At 39.8% G+C, this 20,546-nt stretch overlaps 1 protein-coding gene across 6 annotated transcripts in view; it reads right to left on the bottom strand.

The window, feature by feature from the left end:
• Positions 1-412: 412 nt before the first annotated feature.
• Positions 413-20,546, bottom strand: part of LOC116034330 (transforming acidic coiled-coil-containing protein 1-like) — a 32,714-nt gene continuing 12,580 nt past the window's right edge. For 2 of the 6 annotated variants that reach the window (XM_031277000.2, XM_031276990.2), the window contains exons 2-14: positions 12,313-12,422; positions 8,517-9,957; positions 7,982-8,023; positions 7,604-7,667; positions 6,752-6,941; positions 5,930-5,994; positions 5,333-5,464; positions 5,149-5,225; positions 4,971-5,014; positions 3,974-4,137; positions 3,784-3,890; positions 3,547-3,667; positions 413-2,089 (exon numbers count right to left, since the gene is read on the bottom strand). In XM_031277000.2, coding sequence (XP_031132860.1) covers positions 2,024-2,089; positions 3,547-3,667; positions 3,784-3,890; positions 3,974-4,137; positions 4,971-5,014; positions 5,149-5,225; positions 5,333-5,464; positions 5,930-5,994; positions 6,752-6,941; positions 7,604-7,667; positions 7,982-8,023; positions 8,517-9,937 — 2,493 coding nt within the window. In that variant the 5' untranslated portion in view covers positions 9,938-9,957; positions 12,313-12,422 and the 3' untranslated portion in view covers positions 413-2,023. Of the gene's footprint in view, positions 2,090-3,546; positions 3,668-3,783; positions 3,891-3,973; positions 4,138-4,970; positions 5,015-5,148; positions 5,226-5,332; positions 5,465-5,929; positions 5,995-6,751; positions 6,942-7,603; positions 7,668-7,981; positions 8,024-8,516; positions 9,958-12,312; positions 12,423-14,488; positions 15,154-20,246; positions 20,315-20,546 lie in introns of those variants that run through there. The other 4 variants (XM_036001801.1, XM_036001802.1, XM_031276972.2 and 1 more) reach the window with 4 other exon arrangements.

Genomic DNA, 20,546 nt, shown 5'->3' with positions numbered 1-20,546 from the left:
TTACAGTAAACAAATTTAACCCCACTTGTGATTTTTTCATTTAAATTTGACAACAGAAATGGAAATTGAAAGGGTTAAATAATGGGAAGCTGCTAACAAAATCACTGACCTGCCACAGTTTTGGACCATGCACCGTACCACCTGAAATAGATGTTTTGTTCATACATTTCTAACTACTGTTACAATTGTTAAATCTCACCGCTGGAGGAAACTACAGCCTCTTTGACTTTGTAAGAAGCAACAGGACATTGGCTGAGAGAGCATGAAGACAGTGATGAAATTTAGTTTCTAGCTTCCCTGTAGGAATAAACATTGGCTGCAGCGATAGTGGACTCAGGAACAACAAAACGGTATGTGTTTCTGATTTGTTATGTGCTCAGCTTAAATGATTCAGGCAAAGGAGGAAATATACTAAATCTTAACCATTTATTCAGGAATGCACAAAATATAGCAGTTAACATACAATCTGGGTATACATTACTCTTAAATTTTACAAATATTTGGAACAATATTCTTTTCATAAAGTATAAAATTTACATATATTGGACTGTTACAATGGATTTGCATCGAAAAGCACCTTCAGACTAATGTAACACCACTACTGCAGGACACAGAGTCACACTGAAACTCATGTCATTTTACAAGGACATTTGGCAATTGATTGTGCTGACGTGAAACAAGGCATCCACAGAAGAATCTGTCCTATCTCAAACACATCTGACCAGAAATGCACTCGTGAGCTTCTTCAGGTTCAATCGGACCAGAATATTTTCATGTTAGCAATAAAGATATTATTACATGATGAACTCTCTGCTCACAAAAAACACAGACTTAACTGCAAACCCATTATAACTCACTGTTGTTCAGGGTGTTTTGATCATAAAAGATATATAATGTATATAGTACATTTTGGCAACCAAATTTGGAAACAACAGCATGAAGGAACTACAAAATAAGACAAAATAAAGGCACACCAGCAACATTTGGGCTTACATAAAATATGAATACAGTCCAAAAATATCTACATGGCGATGTCAGAATGTGTTTCTTACTTTCCTGCATTCAAACGCAGAGCGAGAAAATTAAACATGGCACATGGTTTAATTTTACAGTATAATGAGAGCCAAGTTTTCACTACTTAAGTTTCAAACTAAACTTTAATTTCCACCCATCAAACTATCTCCAAATGAACACGATATTATAGAACAGAATTCAAGATTCTCTTAAGTGCTCTTCATATCTAACAATCCCAGAGATTTATGGTAGGCATAATAAACACGATGTCAAAACTCAAACTCTGCATAACTGAGGACTTCATCACACATTGTATATATTACCATATATATACAATATATACCATACCATATATCCATGTCAAACACAGATAAACAAACTCAAAGGCAACTTAAGAAATATTTTAAGTAAGTAATATTCCTATTATCTGTATCTATTATCTATAGGCCAGGGAATTAATACACTATGATCAGTTTAGGCACTCAATAGAGAGATTTGTCCTTTCTGACAACTGTATTATCAACACAGGTAATTACAGTGTAGACGCACTGTGCTAAAAGATGTCTGTGCTGTGTGCCCACACCGTCTTTCCCTTAGTTCCATTATTGTTAGTTTGTTGTTAAACATGCTGTATAAAACGGTTATGGAAATTCTCTGTAATAGAACAAAAGCACATACATTACAATGAAGAGGGTCAACACTTAAAACCTGATGAATCTTTGAACTATAAAATGAGCCTTTGCTGTAGATCCTTAACCAAAGATCAATAAATCTCCTTCAAAATAATTAAAATACACCTTGTGATAGCTTTGTGCTTCTTCAACTTCCACTATGAACAATTATTGCGCTGGTTTCATATTTCAATCTGAAAAGAGCAACCATTGTGCATTTCAAATGTATTTTTCAAAATCATATGAGCAGAGAGAAAGATATGGTTGACAGGTGCTTGAAGTGTGATCATGTACAGTATTTACATCAATGTTGCAGTGAAATATTGATTAAAGGCCTCTTATTCTGTCCCCATTTTGGCGATCAGTTCATCGCAGATCTTAGTGAGCTCCTCGATCTCTTGATTCTGTGAGAGACAGAGAGGAAGAGTGTTTAGAAATTGGGGGTAAAGATAAAACGCCAGGGCAGAAACACTATTCTGCACAGATACAATAAAAGTCTTTGAATATGTACGCAGAGAAGTTTTGTCTGTAGTAGCTCGCAGAACAGTCAATGTGCACACTTTCAAAATATGAATTGGGCAAATACATTGGGCTGTGTTAAACACTAACCAGTGGTGGAATGTAACTAAATACATCTACTCAAGTACTGTACTTAAAGCTTTAGTGCGTAACTTTTTGATATTAATGAACGTCCGTTACATTCAAGCCATTGCCAAATGAGTTGCGGTGAGCGGTCACATACTTTTTACTCCATTTTACTTTATACTTCTACATCACTACATTTCAGAGGGAAATATTGTACTTTTTACTCTGCTATATTTATTTGACACGTATAGATGCTAGTTATTTTTCACATAAAAAACAAACATATGATATGCTTATATGATATGTGACCAGAGTCTGGTTGGCCTTAGTAAATTAAACACTGCCCCCTAGTGTTAGATGTCATGCCAATGTGATGGCAGACACATGCCTGCACATGATGAAGTACTTTACAGATATGTTACAGATTGCTGTAAATAAAGCACTTTTGAAATCATTGTAATTTAACACCATGCATCTATATTTTAACACTGCAAGCCACAGAGGTTGGATTTTGCTATAAAATCTATTGGATCTAATTGCACAAAACAGGAGAAGACATTTTTTTCCAAACCGAGAAGAACAAAAAATCCTGTTCCAGTTCCTCTTGGTGCAACAAGTTAAAGGCAATGGGAAGAAACAAATGTTCTCAACTGTGATCGTATTTGTTTGATGTAATAATTGCTACATACCACAATTTATTTGACAATAATACATTGTTGTTTTGTTGGCTCCCCCCCCAGTCGCTTTGTATAAAACAGTGGTTGGCGTACTTCCTAGACATAATTATGCTGGAGCTCTCTACAGCAAGGATTAACAAAGCCAAGTCATCGACTATAGACCTATGGGAAAACGCAGCAGCACGTCCTCAGTCCTAATGACCTCAACACCACAAGAATTAGAAGAGAGCGACTAGGCAAGGTGTGATTTCTGTTTTTTTTTGTTTTCTTGTATATTGGTTTGTCTTGTTTTCCCCAAGACCACAGAGGGTGGGGGGTGGGAGAGGGTTTTGGTTCTTGTTTGATTGTAGTTGTTTGTTCTGTATGTTCTATGTTCAAAAATATAAAAATAATAAAAAATTGATCATAAAAAAGCCTTGTTTAGCACCTTTTACCAGACTTCTGAATTGAAAAGAGATGTCTAACACACAAACAGAAAACTCTCCCAGCGAAAGGGTTTTAACCTCAATCATCCAGAGTGTTTTTTCAGCATACCCTGCCTTTCACTTACACAGTTTAACACAGTGAATCAATTTTAATCATGTTTGTAGTCATCCCACCTTTTGAAGGACAGCTCTTTCAAGTGACTCCACCTTCATCTGCTCCTTCCTCAGGCTGGCGTTTAGTGCGACACTCTCAGAGTTGGCTTTTGCACGTACCTGGGCTATGTCCTCATTAGCCCTGTTAGAGAGGAAGTGAAAGAGACAAGAGAGATCGTCAAAATGAGAGACTACAGTATGTCTAGTCTGTCTAACGACTGAATTTTGAAATTGTAAATTGCAGACGTGGAAACTTACTTATCAAGTTTCTCCTCAGCATGCACCTTGAGAGTTTGGTATCGCTGCTCCTCCTGCTTGATACGCATCAGGTAGTCATGCGCACACTTCTTCAGCACCTCCTCATTCTGAAGAAATACATGTAGAGAATATCTAGTGAACTGGCTATTCTTTGGTAGTCTCATGAGATTCATACTGAAGCTCTACTGACCTTCTTGAAGCCCTCCAGGACTCCCTTCATGTTCTCATACCTCCTGAAGAGGTCAGCGAAGGAGCGCTCCACAGAGTTGAGGTCAGCCAAGGCCTGATCCCTCTCTACGGTCAGCTGTCTGACGGATTTACTGCAGGACAGGGTCTTCTGCTGCTGCTCGTCCTCTGCAACCAACAGGGGAGTTACAAAATACAAGATTTAAGTGGCAAGATGCACATCACAGCTTCAAGACTGAACTGAAACAACAAATGCAAAATGTAAATGCATGTGGGTTACATCACCAGATAAAATAAGTCCTTCTGTGCTACGCTAGCACATTGTGTTTGACATGAAGCAGTGACTATAGGATTAGTGCCAACTATCAGCCTTGTAGGTGCTTGAGTGTGAGGGACTCGTAGCCCTTTATATACATACTTCTTGTTCTCCAATTTTAAGACAATTTTAACTTTATTTTTTATAGCCAAACAGTGAGATATAATTGACTGGTGAGGTCCTGAGTACCTGAGGTACCTGACCTCAGTACAACTGATGATGTGGTTCACTCTGATGACCACCTGGCTGCAGTACAGACTCAGCAGAGCATCACAGAGTGTTTGCTGGTGTTTTTGAGCCACAGACTTTAGGCAGTTGTAGTGTGCAAAAGATCAGCAAATAAATATGAGGAATTTATGAAGTTTAAGCAAACTCAATCCAATTACTTTATGTTTTGGGGTGTATAAATAAAAAAAGGCTTCAATCTTCCTTTGATGTGGATGTAAACACTCTCAGAATAAAGCTGAGAGTTGACATTTTAACCTCATTGTCATTGTTTCATTTCAAATCCTATGCACCGCAACAGACCCAACACAACAAAAATGAACATTTTAAGTGAGATATACTTATATAATGCATTCTTAAATTGAATATATCCTACTGATAACAAGGCATTCTGAAGCCATGAGGTGTGAAACAAACAAATCCATGTAGAATCTACCACCACTGGGTGGCAGCAACTTACCAATCATCTGTGCAACTGTTTTCTCATACTCTGCAACAATTTTCCTGTCAAGATAAAAAATAGAAAGTACATCATTTGTAAATTTTGTTTCTCTATGGTGTTAATATTTTTTCTACATTTGCATTGTAATATATTAAAATGTAAAGCAAGCTTCTAAAGAAAGAGTGAAGCTCCATACCTCATCTCCAACACCTCAGCCCTGCTCTCCTCATACTTCCTCTTCCACTCATTGACCTCCATCTCTTTAGTGATGATCTGATTGGAGGACAGGGCATGACAAGGAAAATGTTCAGATATAAAACAAATAAAAATAACCATCAGTAGATGAGTTCTGTCTTTCTGAGTTTGTGACAGTGACATACCTCCTCTCTGATCAGGGTGAGCACTGCAGCCTTGTCCATCTCACTCAGAGGTATGTTGTCCTGGGACAGGGCTGCTGTGGCTGGGCCCTCACTGCTGGTCACCTTTGTTGTCAGGTTCATGGATATCTCACTCTGTGGAATATGCAGAAGACATACTTTGTATCTGACTAGAACTGCCACGATCTTTACATTTTGTAAGCAGGCCCCTTATGGCATGTTGCAAATCACCACTTCTGCTGTATTTACTTTTCATTTCAGATCACATGATGTCTCCGCAACGAGTGCTCTGGGAAAACTGTTCACATGTGTGTTGATTTTATTAATCAAACATTTGTATAACCTGAAAGTGCAAGTGTGGTTATCTATCTGTGGACAAATATTGTGTGATTAAAAACTATTAGATTATTGTAGCAAAAATAGCTCCTGGGGCATAAAAAATCAACATATTCCTAGTATGAAAAAATTAAAAAGTAGGACTCAAATAATGGCTAAACTATCTTCTTCCCAATTGAGATAAAGAATAATTGGTGCAAAACAAGCAGGTCATGTTTAAATAGTCATACTACTCCCTCCCTGTGGTTCCTATAATCTACTTACTATATCATCTTTCAGACTGCAGGTGTCCTCCTCCTCCAGGTGATCTGTAATCTTAGTCTCAGGACCTTTAAGGAGAAAAAAACACATACTTCAATGACAAATGACAACTGTTAATTGTACTAATTGTCATGTTCTAAGTTACGAAGTTAAGCAAAGAATATGGACACTATTTGTCTAGTTTTCGTCGTCTTGTTTCCTTAGTATAAAGACGGTGTGAGACGTGCACCACTGACACAGACTTTTTACTGTGGGAAGCATTTGTTCCCCAGTGTAACATTTATAACTTTCTTATATCCAGGACAGGGTTTTGCTGAGCTTGCATGCTCCATTTTATTCCTTCATAAAGTTTGACACATTCTTGGGGCTCTGCAGTCTCCAATACTCCAACAGTAGTTGCAGAGAAAATGATGTAACTGAATCCCTTTTCTTGTTCACAAGTTTGCAATTCATCCTGGTGTTGGAACTGGCGCCTCTCTGGGCATGCCTACCTCCAAACCTCATGAATACACTGACATTTCATACTGCATGTCCTATAAAATACTACTAACTTAAATACATCACAAGTAAATTTAGAAGGTTAGGTGGAATAAAAGAGACCATATATTATGACTATCTAAATCATTATTTAGTCTACTAGGGCTGTTTGTTTCACATAATAAAAATGTGCATTGCTTTGTGAACATTTGGTCAGTTGGTCCTTCCACTAAAGTTGACTTAAAGGGAAAAAAGTGTCATATTTAGCATTGTCAAAAAGTCTCTCTTTTCACTTTTTGCTGCTGTAAATCTTATTTTACACATAGCAAAGGGGGGTTCCAAACATACCATCCATAACAGATATATCATTGATTGGCTGTTTTTTCGCAGGTGCTTTATTGCATTCGGGTTCTCCTCTCTCCTCCTGGCTGTCTGTTGTTTGGCCCACAATGCCAGTGGAGGCAAGCTTCTCCTCATCAGTGGCGTGATGAACTCGCTTAGTGATCTCTGGGGTCTGAGCCACCACCTCATCCTCCTCCTGGAGACAAGGAGGAAGATAGGATCCACCTTATAATGGGATTTATTTCAGATATATCAAATATTAAATATAACTATATATAAATACACGATATAACTCAGGACTTACAGGAAGAAAGGCATTTAGTTAGCAGCTTTTATAAAAACTTTCCTACATAGGAAAGTATATGTACTATTGTGGATTGCAAAATTTCATGAACAAATGTGGATACAGTACATTACTTAGAACATACACAAGTATCACTTATCACAATCCCAAATATCCATTTTTTCATGAATATATTCCAACTGCACTGAGGTAACATTGGTGGGCCTTGAAAAATGGTGTTACAAAACGTTATCTAAGAGACTGGTGTTACACAATATCTTGAGGATATCTCCTAAGGATGGAGGAGGTGATACCATTAAGGGCACATTGGAGCAGCAGACTAATATTTGACTGCAGAGTGATAAGTCACACATCTGTCACCATGCCAAGCAGGCACTGCAGAGCTGGAGCCACTGCTGATGCTGCTGTTAGCTTGTATCATAGTGTATGGGTGTGTGTGTGTGTGTGTGTGTCCGAGAGGTTGGACAGCTGCATAATAATGGACATTGCAGTGTCACTACGGTAAGGTTTCACATTTCAGCTGACACAACATCACACAGAAAAACACACATTACCTGATTGCACACGTCAAGCACCAAGGACTGGCTCTCATCATATTTCTGAACTTTACAGGAATTCCTACAAAACAAGCACATGACGACGATACAAGTGTCAGAATACATAGATCCAAAAATAGTGGTCCTTCAAAAGTTTAATTCCTCTTTCTTACTCCTGTTTTTACAACCATAGAGCTGTCAGCATTTCTGGAGGGATCACAAGACGGGACAAATTAACTTGATGATGTATGGCCTTGTGAGTTGAGGTGAAACTAAGGATTATTTCCCCTCGCATGCTCCTTCAACAGTCAGTTCTGGCACAGCACATGCCACGATGAGAATAAAATGAGAAGCCAGCATGCATGAAAGAGAGCGTCGATAGTTGAGAGTACTTACAACAGAAAACAGAGAAACTTGACTTGTTCAGATGTCCTGGGGCTAATAGAAGTGGACGAAAGCAGAGGTTGGAGGTTGCGTAACAGACAAGAGGAGGAAGAATGGAGGATGAAGGGGATATTGATAAAGGGAATGTAGAGCAGATCAGGGGGAAGAGACAAAGGATAGTGTGTGAGTGACTTAAGGCATTCAGCTTAGCATGTTAGATAGTTTAAAGTTTGAGCATAAACACAAGATGCCGACAGACCTGGAAAAGCTAAAATTAGTCCAAAGCACTGCAGCTATAAGCACTTTTAAGAGCCTATATATAACCTGTTTGGAAACAGCATCAATGGCCAGTATGCAGTGTTAGTGTTTGGCATGTGTTCAAAGCAAACACATCCACCTAAAGAAAAAGCAAGCTCAGTGGAGTGGATCTAAACCTAATATGACATATAAAAATAAAAATCTGAATGTTTATTATTGATGATAATGTTACAATCTCAAATCTGCAAACTCCTGGGGATAGAACATTTTCATTTTGCTGTAGACTTACATGATTGTCCTCTCTTTGCTTTTCTTGGGAATCTGTCTCACTTTCTTCTCTCCCGCTGGGTGCCCTGCTTTCTGTTTGCCTCCGTCTTTCACTTTTGTCTCTGGCTGAGGGGCGCTACTGGACGTGTCCTCTGCGCTCATAGTTTTGGAGGGTTTGAAAGGGTCCACGGATTCATCAAAACTGTCTGGATTGAAACTGTAGGAGCTCTTAGGGAGCACTGGAGAGCTGCTCACCGTGCTACTGCTACCAAACGGATTGAAGTTCGGGTCGTCCCACTGACTGGGATCAAAGTTATATGTTCCCGATTTAGGAATAGGAATATCATCAAGGTTCAGAACTGTAGTAGAGTCTGAAACTGGCAAAGCAGTTTCTGGAAAAGGATCCGAAACTGGTACTGACACTGGTTGAGAAACTGGTTCTGACACTGGTAGAGAAACTGGTTCTGACACTGGTAGAGAAACTGGTTCTGACACTGGTTGAGAAATTGGTTCTGATGCTGGTTGAGAATCTGATTCTGACACTGTGGGTTCTGGTGCTGGTCGGCAGGAAGCCCCTGATCCTTTGGCCTTCTGCTTCTTAGCTGCAAGTTTGCTGATTGTCTTTTTACCACCTAATTTCCTCGGAGGTGGCTTGCTGACTGTCCCCTCGTCCAGACCGAACTCCAGCATCACAGACTTCGACTCTGACGATGACTCCATCATCTCCGCTTCGGCTGGAGCTGCTGAGCTGGCCTCACACACAGGCAAGGAGCTACCGAGTGGCTCGAGTCTGGGGAGAGAGCTTGAACCGAACGGTGGGGGAGAGTTTTGGATTTTGGATCCGCCGCAGGTGAAGGGGTTAAAGCTGTCATCCAGCTGGTCAGGGTCAAATTTGTAAGTGGCCTTGGGAAGAGGAAGTTCTTCTTCCTCGTTTGTTTGTGCGAGCTCGTTCGGCGAGGCCTTCACCTTCAGGGATGGAGGCTTAGACCTGCTGGTTTTAGTCTTTTTAGTAGGCTCTGTCTGGTCGAGGCCATTGCACTGTGGCTCTGGTTCAACAAGAGGTTTCTGCTCATGGGGCTCTGAAACTGGTCTGGCTGCAGGTGCACTGCTCTGAACGGAGTCTGGTTCTGGGGTTGGAGCAGGAACAGGAACAGGACCTGGAGCCACATCGGGGACAGGATCTGCCACTAGGACGGGGACTGGGACTTGGGATGGCTCAGAGGATGGCGCTGTGCATTTAGCCACTTCAGGCGCTTCCTTCACTGAGGATGGAGCAGGGACAGGCACAGAGCCCAAGTCTTCTGGAAGATTCTCTGTTTGTTCTGCTTCCAGGGTCTGGATGTTTACTTCCAGTGGGCCACCCATGGGGACCGCAGGCTCATCCTGACCCATGTTGTGGCTGAGCAAAATATCCTGATCCCAAACCGGAGCAGTCACTATCATGTGCTCCTCCTGATCCACATCTGAAGAAGAAATGTGAGAAGAAAAAAACACCAGAATTAACAAAAATAACAATATTTTAAAAATAAAAAAGTGAAACTGCATGCACACTCCCTCCCTATGATAATGATCTCCAATCAAATCTAATCTCAGATGCAAGTGACATCTGATTGGTTCCTAGCCGGCCAACTGTTCCTATTGCTGCTGTTGCCATGGTGATGTCTTTCTATGAGGGCCATGACATTTAAACCAAGTAGTGCATTGGAAAATAGAGAGAGAGAAAAAAAAGACAGTTATGATGTATTTTGTGTTGTGTTGAGGACAACAGGTACAGCGGCTGCTGTGGAGTAATTATTGCCCCCAGGGACTCTGACACATAAACATATCTTAGTATGCCTGTCATACTTGCCATATTCATGTAATATTATGTTGCTAGGAGACTAGCGCAGCCGTTTTGTTTCTACCTACTTCCACTCACATTAGTATGTCGCCAGAGTGTCATTTTCAAGTCAAGTATTCCTGCAGACCAACGTGCCCATCCAAACATATCCTCATTCATATCCACATGCATAATCAACAGAAAAATTATAAGACTCCCTTTTGGTACTCTCATACTGTTTATAAAGGCAGAACATGTCACAGCAGGGTCAATCTCACTCAGCTGTTGTGGTCTTTTTTACCATTTTGTCATGATATACTTAATTGATTTTAGTATAAAAAGTATTATCTCCCCGTGCATAGTAGTTGGTTTCACTCAAACACATCTATATCATATAAATTATCTTTGAATTTAAAACATTTCTAAAACCAAATCATTACTGAATAGTATTCAAATAATTGTATAGAAATAATATTATAATAAATTGTCAAATGTCAGTTTATCGTGGCCGGGTTGGCTCAGTGGGTAGAGCAGGCGCACATATACTTTGAAGTTTATGCCTCGACACAGAGGTCCAGGGTTTGAATCTGACATGTGACGATTTCCTGCATGTCTTCCCCCTCTCTCTCACCTAGCTGTCCTATCAATTAAAGGCGGAAAAGCCCAAAAAATTATCTTTACATTTCTTTTTAAAAAAAGTCAGTTTATCATGCATTTCACCACAGATAGATACATCCATCCAGGAAACATACACAGCAAGCCTCAAGTATTCACCTGTTAATGTAATCAAGTTAATATATGGTGCCTTTTTGGCTTTGACAAAGTCTTCAACTATCTATTCAATATTTATAAACTGTCATCACGTACAGACTGATGCTGATGTAGTAACGGAGACACAGACAAACACGGCCAGCATGTTTACATTCAAAGAAAGTTTTTAGAGGCACTTTAACTTCCTGATTCGCAGCTGCAGGAAGGGACGTTTGTGGTTGAAACAAAAGTGAACTCCCTCCACGCTCCATTCTGGTTGTCCTTCACAAAGTACACTTTTGGAAGATGTTTTTGGAGCTGTTTTACAGGAAGGATTTACTACTACCAAGAAAGCAACTGCCTCACGTTAATGCATGGTCTCCTAAAAACCTCCTTAAAAAGCGAGATGGTTTCAGCCTGATAACAAGCTTTGTTCAGTCACTCCCCTCATTGTGACCTCTATCAGTTTCCAAAGGGGGCGAACCAAAGCTTTTGTTGAACCTGTTGAATTCCAGAGCAAGGGCCATTCCCACACTCTGCTATAGGCTCCTCCTCTCAGTGATACAAATGACAATGACCGTGCTTCCGCCATCATTACACCCAAAACCCACCCAAAACTCAGTGTGCATATCAGCTTACCTACCAAGCATGCAGGACATGCTTCACTGCTTAGTATTAGTAACCTTAGCTACCTGTAATAAAACACATTTGTATAATGGCACTTATAGTTTAAAAAGGCAGGATTTAAAGCTAAAATGCAGTACGTAGGTACATTCCTGAAACAGTCAGACTGCATATGTATCCAATTACTCTGGTGTGGTGAACCTGATACACACAGTTCAGACACAGTAGTGGAGTTACATATTTGTCAAAAATGTGCTATTTAAAACGATTAGGTTATCATAGAAAAATGACTTAGTTGTTGCATTTTAGAAACATTTTTTCTTTTGTTGACTACAAAGACAAACACATGCACACACATGTGACGTCTGAACATTTTTAGTGCAACATCAAAAGACTCTTGTTTCCATGGCAACTTCAAGGAGGGACACTGTCTTAATATGTGCCGTGTACGTGAAAAATACTTATTTCTTCTGATCTGTTTGATATTTGTAATGTTAATGAGAGCCTTCAGCTACCCCGAGGTGTTACTGCTGTGTGTTTACTTCTTGAACAGTATGCCGACTCTGCTTCTCCTTATATTTTTCTCTCTCTCTCTCTTGCGCTATTTGCTCAGCAGTGGCCTCACCTGTTTTGTCTGCATCAGTGTTGTTGTTCTCCAGCTCTCTTGGGAAGGTTGGGGGTGCGCGGACAGGAGTTGCCGCTTCAGGAGTGCCAAAATGACCCTCTGAGTCAGAGCTGTGGAAGCCAGAGAGAGAGAGAGAGCATGAACTTTCCAAACATTCAAAACATGAGAACGCAGGAGGACAGAAAAATCCTTATATAACTGAGGAGTAGTGATCGCATTATAAATACTGGAACTCTGTACTCAAAAAGCAAAAGTCTTAATCAGCACTGCGAAAGACGACTTGCATTAACAGAACTGCACTAACTGCATTAAAATGTGCAATATGTGCAAGTAAAGGACAAATGCAATTCTTTACTTCTATTCCCTATGCGTGACCCCTTCATCACAGCATGTAGCAGTTCAACCAAAGTGTGATGTTACCTTCTAACGTTGTTCTATTTGAATCCTAGGGGTAAAACTAGCCATTACTTGCATAAAAAAGCAAAAATGATAAAGTGTGAATGCTGTTTTAGATACAAATCTGAAGTGTACTGAATATAACCAAATATACATTTTGATATTTCTAGTACTATGTACCATATGCAAAGAGGACTTTGATGTACCTTTACAAGTCTCAACTGTCCAAAATCCATCTATATTACACCTTAAGGCCGATTTATGGTTCTGCGTTGAATCTACTAATTTACTCTCTCTTCTGATGTTGTATTGTGCTTTGGCAACTAGGGCTGTCCTCGACTAAAGAAATTCTTAGTCGACTAACACTTATATGATTTTGTCGATTAATCGATTAGTTGATGTAATCGACAGAGCTGTGCTCTTTGAGAGGTGATTAAGACTAGAAAAGCACAATATAAATGTAGTTAATGAACCATCTGTAAAACTGAGTTTCTCCACAATTAATCCTGCAAAAGCACCACTTTAAATCTTGTGCTTACCAGAAATGTGCTCATAAGTTTCTTGGAAATGAGTAATTAAGCATGAATAAGCATAAAAAATGACTCATCAACTAAAGAAATCTTAGTCGACTAAGACCAAAGAGACCGATTAGTCGACTAATCGACTAAGAGGTGGCAGCCCTATTGGCAACACAGTTGGCACTATTTGATTCATGCCAGTAATGGAGAGAAAGAAAAATAATGTGGCCGGTTAGCTCAGTTGGTAGAGCAGGCACACATAGAGGTTTATTCCTCGATGTAGAGGGTCCAGGGTTCGAGTATGGCCTGTGACAGTTTTCCTGCATGTCTTCCCCCTCTCTCTTTCCTTTCATGTCTGAGCTGTCCTATCATTAAAGGCAGAAATGGCCATAAAAAAAAGAATAAGTAAAAGATAGAGAAAAAGAGAAAATAGGCACTCTTTCCTTTCACATTTTTAGCACTATACAGTATGAAGTATATATTATAAAATGAGATGCTAACATTGCAACTGAATACAGTTTACCCTTTTCAACACTGACTTGTGATTTTAACATTGTAGAGCAGCAACACTCAATTTTGATCTGATCACTTCAGGAAGCCACAGTGCAGTTAGATATTGATGTGAGAGTAACCATCTGGTTAGATAACTGCTGGGATAGTAACCAAACATAGATTTTGGCATTTAAGGTAGAGTAGTGATACATTATCTGGTCAATAAAATGTTTAGGTGTGGAAGTCAGCACAAAAAAGCGTCTTGTGAATCTTTACTTTAAACAATGGCCAAGATAATACATTATCAAAGCAGACACGAGGAACAGAGACAACAGGGCCATGATGCCTTGAGCATGTGTCATGTTTGTGAGCAATGTTTACATCATTAAACTAAACCGTACCTGGCTGCAGTGTTGGAGTGTGTGTTACTTCTCTGAAGCCACAGAAATGAGGAAGTAGTGTCAGTAAGGCTCAGAAAAACATGCTGTTCAAACCCTGTGACAGGCTAAACCACAGCCACACCAGAAATGTGTCAGTGCTCAGCGCTGCACGACAACATAACTCATTTGCCATTTCTGCATGTAAACAAAAAATGCAGATAAACCAACAGATGTGTTTTTCTCCTCTTTTCCTAACCTTCATAATATTAGACACACACACATGAACACACAGGAACACACATGAACACACATGTAAAAATGCCCCATCCTCCAGTCCAGCCAGTGTAAACCACAGTGTTAGTAGTCTCAGGGCTCCAGCACAACACTTGCCTGCAGCTTTGAGATCTCTCCTCCTCCTCCTCTTCCTCTCCTCGTTCTCCACGTTGCTCTCTCTCCTCGCTGGCCTCCTGCCCCTCTTCATCCTCCTCTCCCTCCTCTCCCCCTCGCACCGCCGTCCACGTCCATTTGGCCCATGACACGGGTGACAGCCAAGACATCACTTCTCTTTCCACGGGTTTTCTTCCAACCTTTTTCAACTCAAAGACTCACTGGACTGGTTTCCAGAGCCTGACTGATCCTTTTCTGTGTGTGTTCTTCCTCAGATTTCCACCCTGCCAAATGCTCTCACATCTTTCCACAGAGCCTCTCTCTTCACACGAGTTCCCAGGTTTCCATGAAAGGGAGGAGACATTTCTCTTCCACTCTTCTATTTGTATATTCTTCGTCTTAAAATCACTAAGACTTCAGCTGCTTTCTACTATCTTCTCTTTTCTTTTTCCCCAGTCACGTTCACTCTCCGTCTGTGGCAGCACATCACAGCTCTGATCAGCTGGGTTTCAAAATGCTGTTCTCACTCTCTCCCTTGCTGAACACCCCCTCCCCTCCACCTCGGGTCAGTCCACTGACAAAAAACACAGGGAGGCAGGAAGCTCAAAGCTCTAAAAATGAATGCAGCTTCTCATTTATTCAACGAAATGAGTTCCCCTGTGGCTGGAAAATGGTATGATCCTGTCAGGCTGCTCTTCCACTCTGAAGCAGAAGAAGGGAGTCAGAAAACAAACAGAAGGTGGAGGAGGAGGAGGAGGAGGAGCTGGACTGTTGGGGCTCCACATTTTATAGCCCAGAGAGAGGTTAGGAATGTGGGGCTAGATCTTTAAGCCTTCTTTGCTCCCCCAGGCTGTTAACAGTTAACAGTTTCTGCAATCCAGTGGCAGGCATGCATGCAGGGGAACCAGTTTTGTCGGATAGCCCCAGGAGATCTACCTGGCTGGATTCAATTTGTCTGCGGTAACAGTTCAGACCACTGAACAGACAGGCAATCACCGCCTTCAATGCACTCATTAATGGATGGTAAAAACCCATTATTGCATCTGACACAGGTACATATTGTTGAATGTTGTCAAGGAAACGAAAGCATGACATTACTCAGGATGTGTGTCTGAAATACCTCAACAGCATTAGAGACTGTTCTTTAAAATAACTGATGCTGCTAGAAAGGCCAAAGTCAATCATTAGTACGAACTGAAGACTCTCTGTGTAGACCAAGAGACCCTTGACATACAAAAGATAGAAAGACTAAATCAGAAACACTGCTACAAATGATCTATTTCTAACAGCTGATGTTGGTGATTGTGCTATTTAAATTTTTCTTGATCATAGCTCTCCATTTGATCCCGTCGATGGTGCAATTTTGTTGGATCACCTTGAAAAATGGGTCAGCCTCTGGTTTCAATCGTACTTGTCAAATAGAACTTTTTCAGTAGTTGTTGGTGCCTGGATCTTCAGTGGCACCTCCGACCAGTGGTGTTCCCCACAGGGCTCCATCCTTGACCCCCTGTTCTCTACATACTTGCTCTCACTAGGACATGTTATTCGCAAACACAACGTTCATTAAACTCTGATTTTTGTCCCAAACCAGTGAAGGCCACCTACGTCTATGTCTTTTCTATCAGAAGCCAAGTGCTGGATGTTCCAAAACTTCCTCCAGCGGAACGAAAATAAATCAGAAATAATGGTATTTGGTCCTCCAAAGCCAATGCCTTCTCTACAGAACTACTTAGCTCCCTGTGTGCAATTCTTAAACGTGCAGCTGAAACCTGGGTGTTTTCCAATGATGCTTCAAAATGAGGTCCTTCCTCTCTGGCACTGATCTCGACAAGGTCATACATGCATTTATATCATTGCTTCTTGATTATGGTAATTTACTGTATTCAGGGTTAAGCCATAATACAATCTCACGCCTTTGGTTAGTACAAAACGCAGCTGCTCGGGTTTTAACAAATTCAGAAGACAAGATCACATTAGCCCTTTTCTGGCCTCCCTTCACTGCTTACCACACTACAGAATTGATGTTAAGACTTTACTGATCACGTTTAAAGCACTTCATGAGCTGGCTCCCAGTTATATTGCTGAATTGCTGCTCCACGATGAGCCAGGGCGTAGCGTCAGATCCTCAGGCAGGGTTCTGCTGGCTGTTCCTAAAAAGTATAGGTGACCAGGCTTTTGCGGTCAAGGCCACTTGACTTCGGGACTTCCTGTCTGAGGATCTGGGGCTTGGAGAAGCAGTATCATATTTCAAATCACTTCTTAAAACTTAAAAAAAAGCATTTTATTAATGTCACTTTAGTTCTAATCACTCTGTTCTATTTGTTTATTTCACACTTTTTTATCTTATTATTTGGTTGTTGGGTATTTTATTCTCTGTATTAGTGGCCTGATTTAATTTAATTGTATTGTGCTGAATTGTTTTATTTAGATTTTTCCATGTAAAGTAACTCTGTTTTAAAAAGTGCTTTATAAATAAAGTTTATTATTATTATTATTATTATTATTAGAGATGATTCGTATTTGAGCAAATGCCAATTAGCAGCAGTTATCAGCTATAAAGTCTAACAATCGTCATTTTGAAATGTGAGTTTTTTAAAGCAGGATGAAACACATATCAGAGCTCCAATGTGGCCACAGCTTCTGTGCTTTTTTAAGAACACCTTTATGGTATATTATTTTTTGGTTTTGTGAGCCTTGTCATATAACATGCAATGCATCCTCTGTGTATTTTTTTTCTAATATTATACTCCCACTCCAGAAACTCCTCCAAGGTTTGGTTTGGCCACGCAGCAGCTAAACTCCTCCCAAATTCCAATGGAGGAGCAGGCTCAGAGTTTCCACATTGGACCAGAAAGGGTGCAGTTTGTCCTCAGCCCACTTATTTACTGTCTGGGTCTGGTGGGGCTTGAGGCTGGGGTGAATGTTACTGGATCCCTGCTTGCATTGATCATGTGCAAGTAGTAGTTATGGGTATAGTACAGAGAGATTATCACAGGAGCATGAGGATCTATTTGTGCCTTTATTCTGGGGTTAGTATCTCCTTCTTGTCTGTAAAATGTTTGCTTGCAAAAGCTCCAGGCTTTCCTATTTAAGTCACTGAGCCACAGTGGAGAGCCTCAGTAGATGGAGCTTATCAGAACAAAAGATACTGTCTTCCCACCAGTTATGAGCATCAATCTTTGTCAATAATCCCTCATCATCACTTAGCCTAGGTCATGTTTGATTAAAACAAAGCTCATGAGAAACCTTAAAGGGAAGGTGTGATAATGGTGTTTCTGCATCTGTCAAGGTTATTATTATTATTATTATTTTTTTTTTTTTACAATACATTCATGTTTGCAAGTAGCTTTTTCTACTTACAAACATTCAACTCTTTGTTTCCATGTATTCTCTGTTTATTCTAAATGGTAAAGGGCCAGTGAAAACTCTAGTGGTAACCAGGGATAAGTAAGAAAGGTTCCTATTACCACCCTAACATAACTCGTAACTATTCATTGGCAGTTTGTTTTTTGGAAAACACTAAAAAAAAAACTGAGCTGAGCACCACACAAATTTCCACTCCTCCAAACAAATCATACTCACAGATGACAGCCCCTATTTTCTAGTCTAAAAAAATGGCATCAATAAACATCAGTAGGTAGCGTGAGGCAGCTGTGTGTATCCCCAGATAAAATACCACCCCATTCTACCACCACCACAGCCACCAGAGGTTCTGCAAAAGAGGTCTGCCTCGCCAACAAAATCCAAACACAACTCAAAAGAGCTCAGATTTCAAACACAGTGGGAGGAACCCCATTTTTGAGAAAACAGAAAGTCACTAAAACTAGAAGGAAAACAACTCTGACCTTCCCAAACAAGTTTTTTCTCAGTTAACACAACTCAAGTTCTGCCTGTCTCTGTATGTGACTAATGACACATCTATGTTTAGTCATCATGTCAAGTTTAACATCCAGTAACAATATTTTTCTGACAATGCTGCCCTATAACTTCACAGCTCAAGTGTCTGAAAGAATGCAGAGATAACATTTCACATATGCACACAGCGTCTACAATATCATACTTTAAATACACTCTCGCTATAAATAGAGACTGTGTTTCATTTTTAGAGGACAATAGTGGAGCCACATCATTATACAACAGCCCTCCTCTGGAGCCTGAAATAAGTGTAGACACACGGGGAGGAAGGAAGTGAATCAAAATGTGAATAGAAGAATAGTTAGGCGTGTGTTTGAGTAACTAAGGAGGAGGAAGGACAAGTGGAGCAAAGGACAATGACAGAGATGGTGTCTAAAAACAATTAGTCTATGTTAGCAGCATACAATAGTCCTGAATGTTGCCTTATCACAATGAGGCAAACTAAATGATCAGCCCTTTGACAGCAAATGTATACAGTGTGACAAACTGAACAGTGTGAGATGATCATTCATCAACTAGCAGCTAGGTACTAGCCATGTATTATAAGAGCTGAAAACGTTTTGCTTTGACTTTAAGTTATGACCACATCCTGCCAGAGATGAGCCACTATCACATAATTTCACTCAGTTTCACTCTGAGCTGTCAAATAGCAGAAACAGTGTGTTGCAGGGACATCTAGTGGTGAAATGCAATGCACCTCAATAAAAAAACAAACATTGCATAGCAACAAACATAATCAATTTATACTTAGTTAACAAATGTCATACCCAAACCTTAAATTAGCACATATCATCTAGTATGTGACACACCTTTATACAGTACAAACTCCAATTATATTGATGTACTCATAATTGCACACCAATACTTTGTATGAATGTGCATTGTGATGACATTTATAGTACGAGTTATATAATGCACAATGCAAGTACAGAGGTCCATTAATTTCCATATAACTCAGCCTGCAGACTTAATTCATAATGCCCACTATTGTACACTGATCAACTGTATACAAGTTATTTATGACATGTCCATTACTTTTGTTATAAGTTATAAGATGTATTAAAGCATTTGGAGAGCAAGTCACTTCCACTGTTAACAAACTCAGTATTGCACTGTCCCTCCACGTCCACCATTAACAAATTGTCTCACTTCCTAACCTCTTAGCAGGCCAGATTTGCAGTGTGTTAATTTAATTAAACTCATTGATTTATGAATATGCAGCATCCACGCATAAAACTGAAATAACGATGGTTAAATTTTAAGGGTCCTCTTCATGACCAACCTTAAAACTCATATCATGTTGGTTGATTTTGGACACTAAACTTTAGTGGTGCAAATTTCCAAATAACATTTCAATTAAATTAGGCTACCACAAACTATTTGACCCACAGGAAGCCTAGAGCTTTTGGGGCCCCTGGTGATCTGAGGCCTTGGGGCAGTTGCCTGGATGGTAAATCTCTTTTGGATTTATAATTAGCAATTCTTATACTGTATAAATATATATATATATATATATATATATATATATATATATATATATATATATATATATATATATATATATAGCAAATTCACAGAGACACTGAGCATCCTCATAACAAGAAACCTCTAAAATCGAAAACATTTTGAAATCAGTGATTTTTTTAATGATCATAATGCTGCACTAAAATCAAGCTAATCAGCGTTCATCACAGATCACAGAATGTTTGAGCTTAGCTATTGGCATCTGTCTTATAGTTTCAGCTGAAGGGTGATTAGTGCAATCTACACAAATAAATATAAAGGATTGGACAATTGTGAAAAGTGAGAGCAGATGGAACATTGTATGCTGTTTTCTGACACTTACCGGCTCCGTAGTAAAATATGTTGCCGTAAAGACCATAAATCAGAAAGGGACATTAAGATCTGTCATTTGAAGAAAGGTAAGTGTAAAATGGGTCAAACTTAATGTACTAGTCTACTAGTTGTTTACCATGAGCTGTATATAAAGGGGTTTAAACGGTAAACTATGAAAATAGTTCGTCGATGGGTGGCAGTAAAGTTCTTCTGGATGTGTCAGGTTTAACGAAGAAGTCCGCCAAGCTTTTTTCCCTCATTAACATTATTGTGTAAATTCATACATACAGCATGTGACAAAAAACATTAA

The sequence above is a fragment of the Sander lucioperca genome, chromosome 6 (genome assembly GCF_008315115.2).
Source record: "Sander lucioperca isolate FBNREF2018 chromosome 6, SLUC_FBN_1.2, whole genome shotgun sequence".
Taxonomy (NCBI): domain Eukaryota; kingdom Metazoa; phylum Chordata; class Actinopteri; order Perciformes; family Percidae; genus Sander; species Sander lucioperca.
Note: the sequence above shows the minus strand (reverse complement) of the source record. Positions and strands in the feature narration are given on the sequence as shown.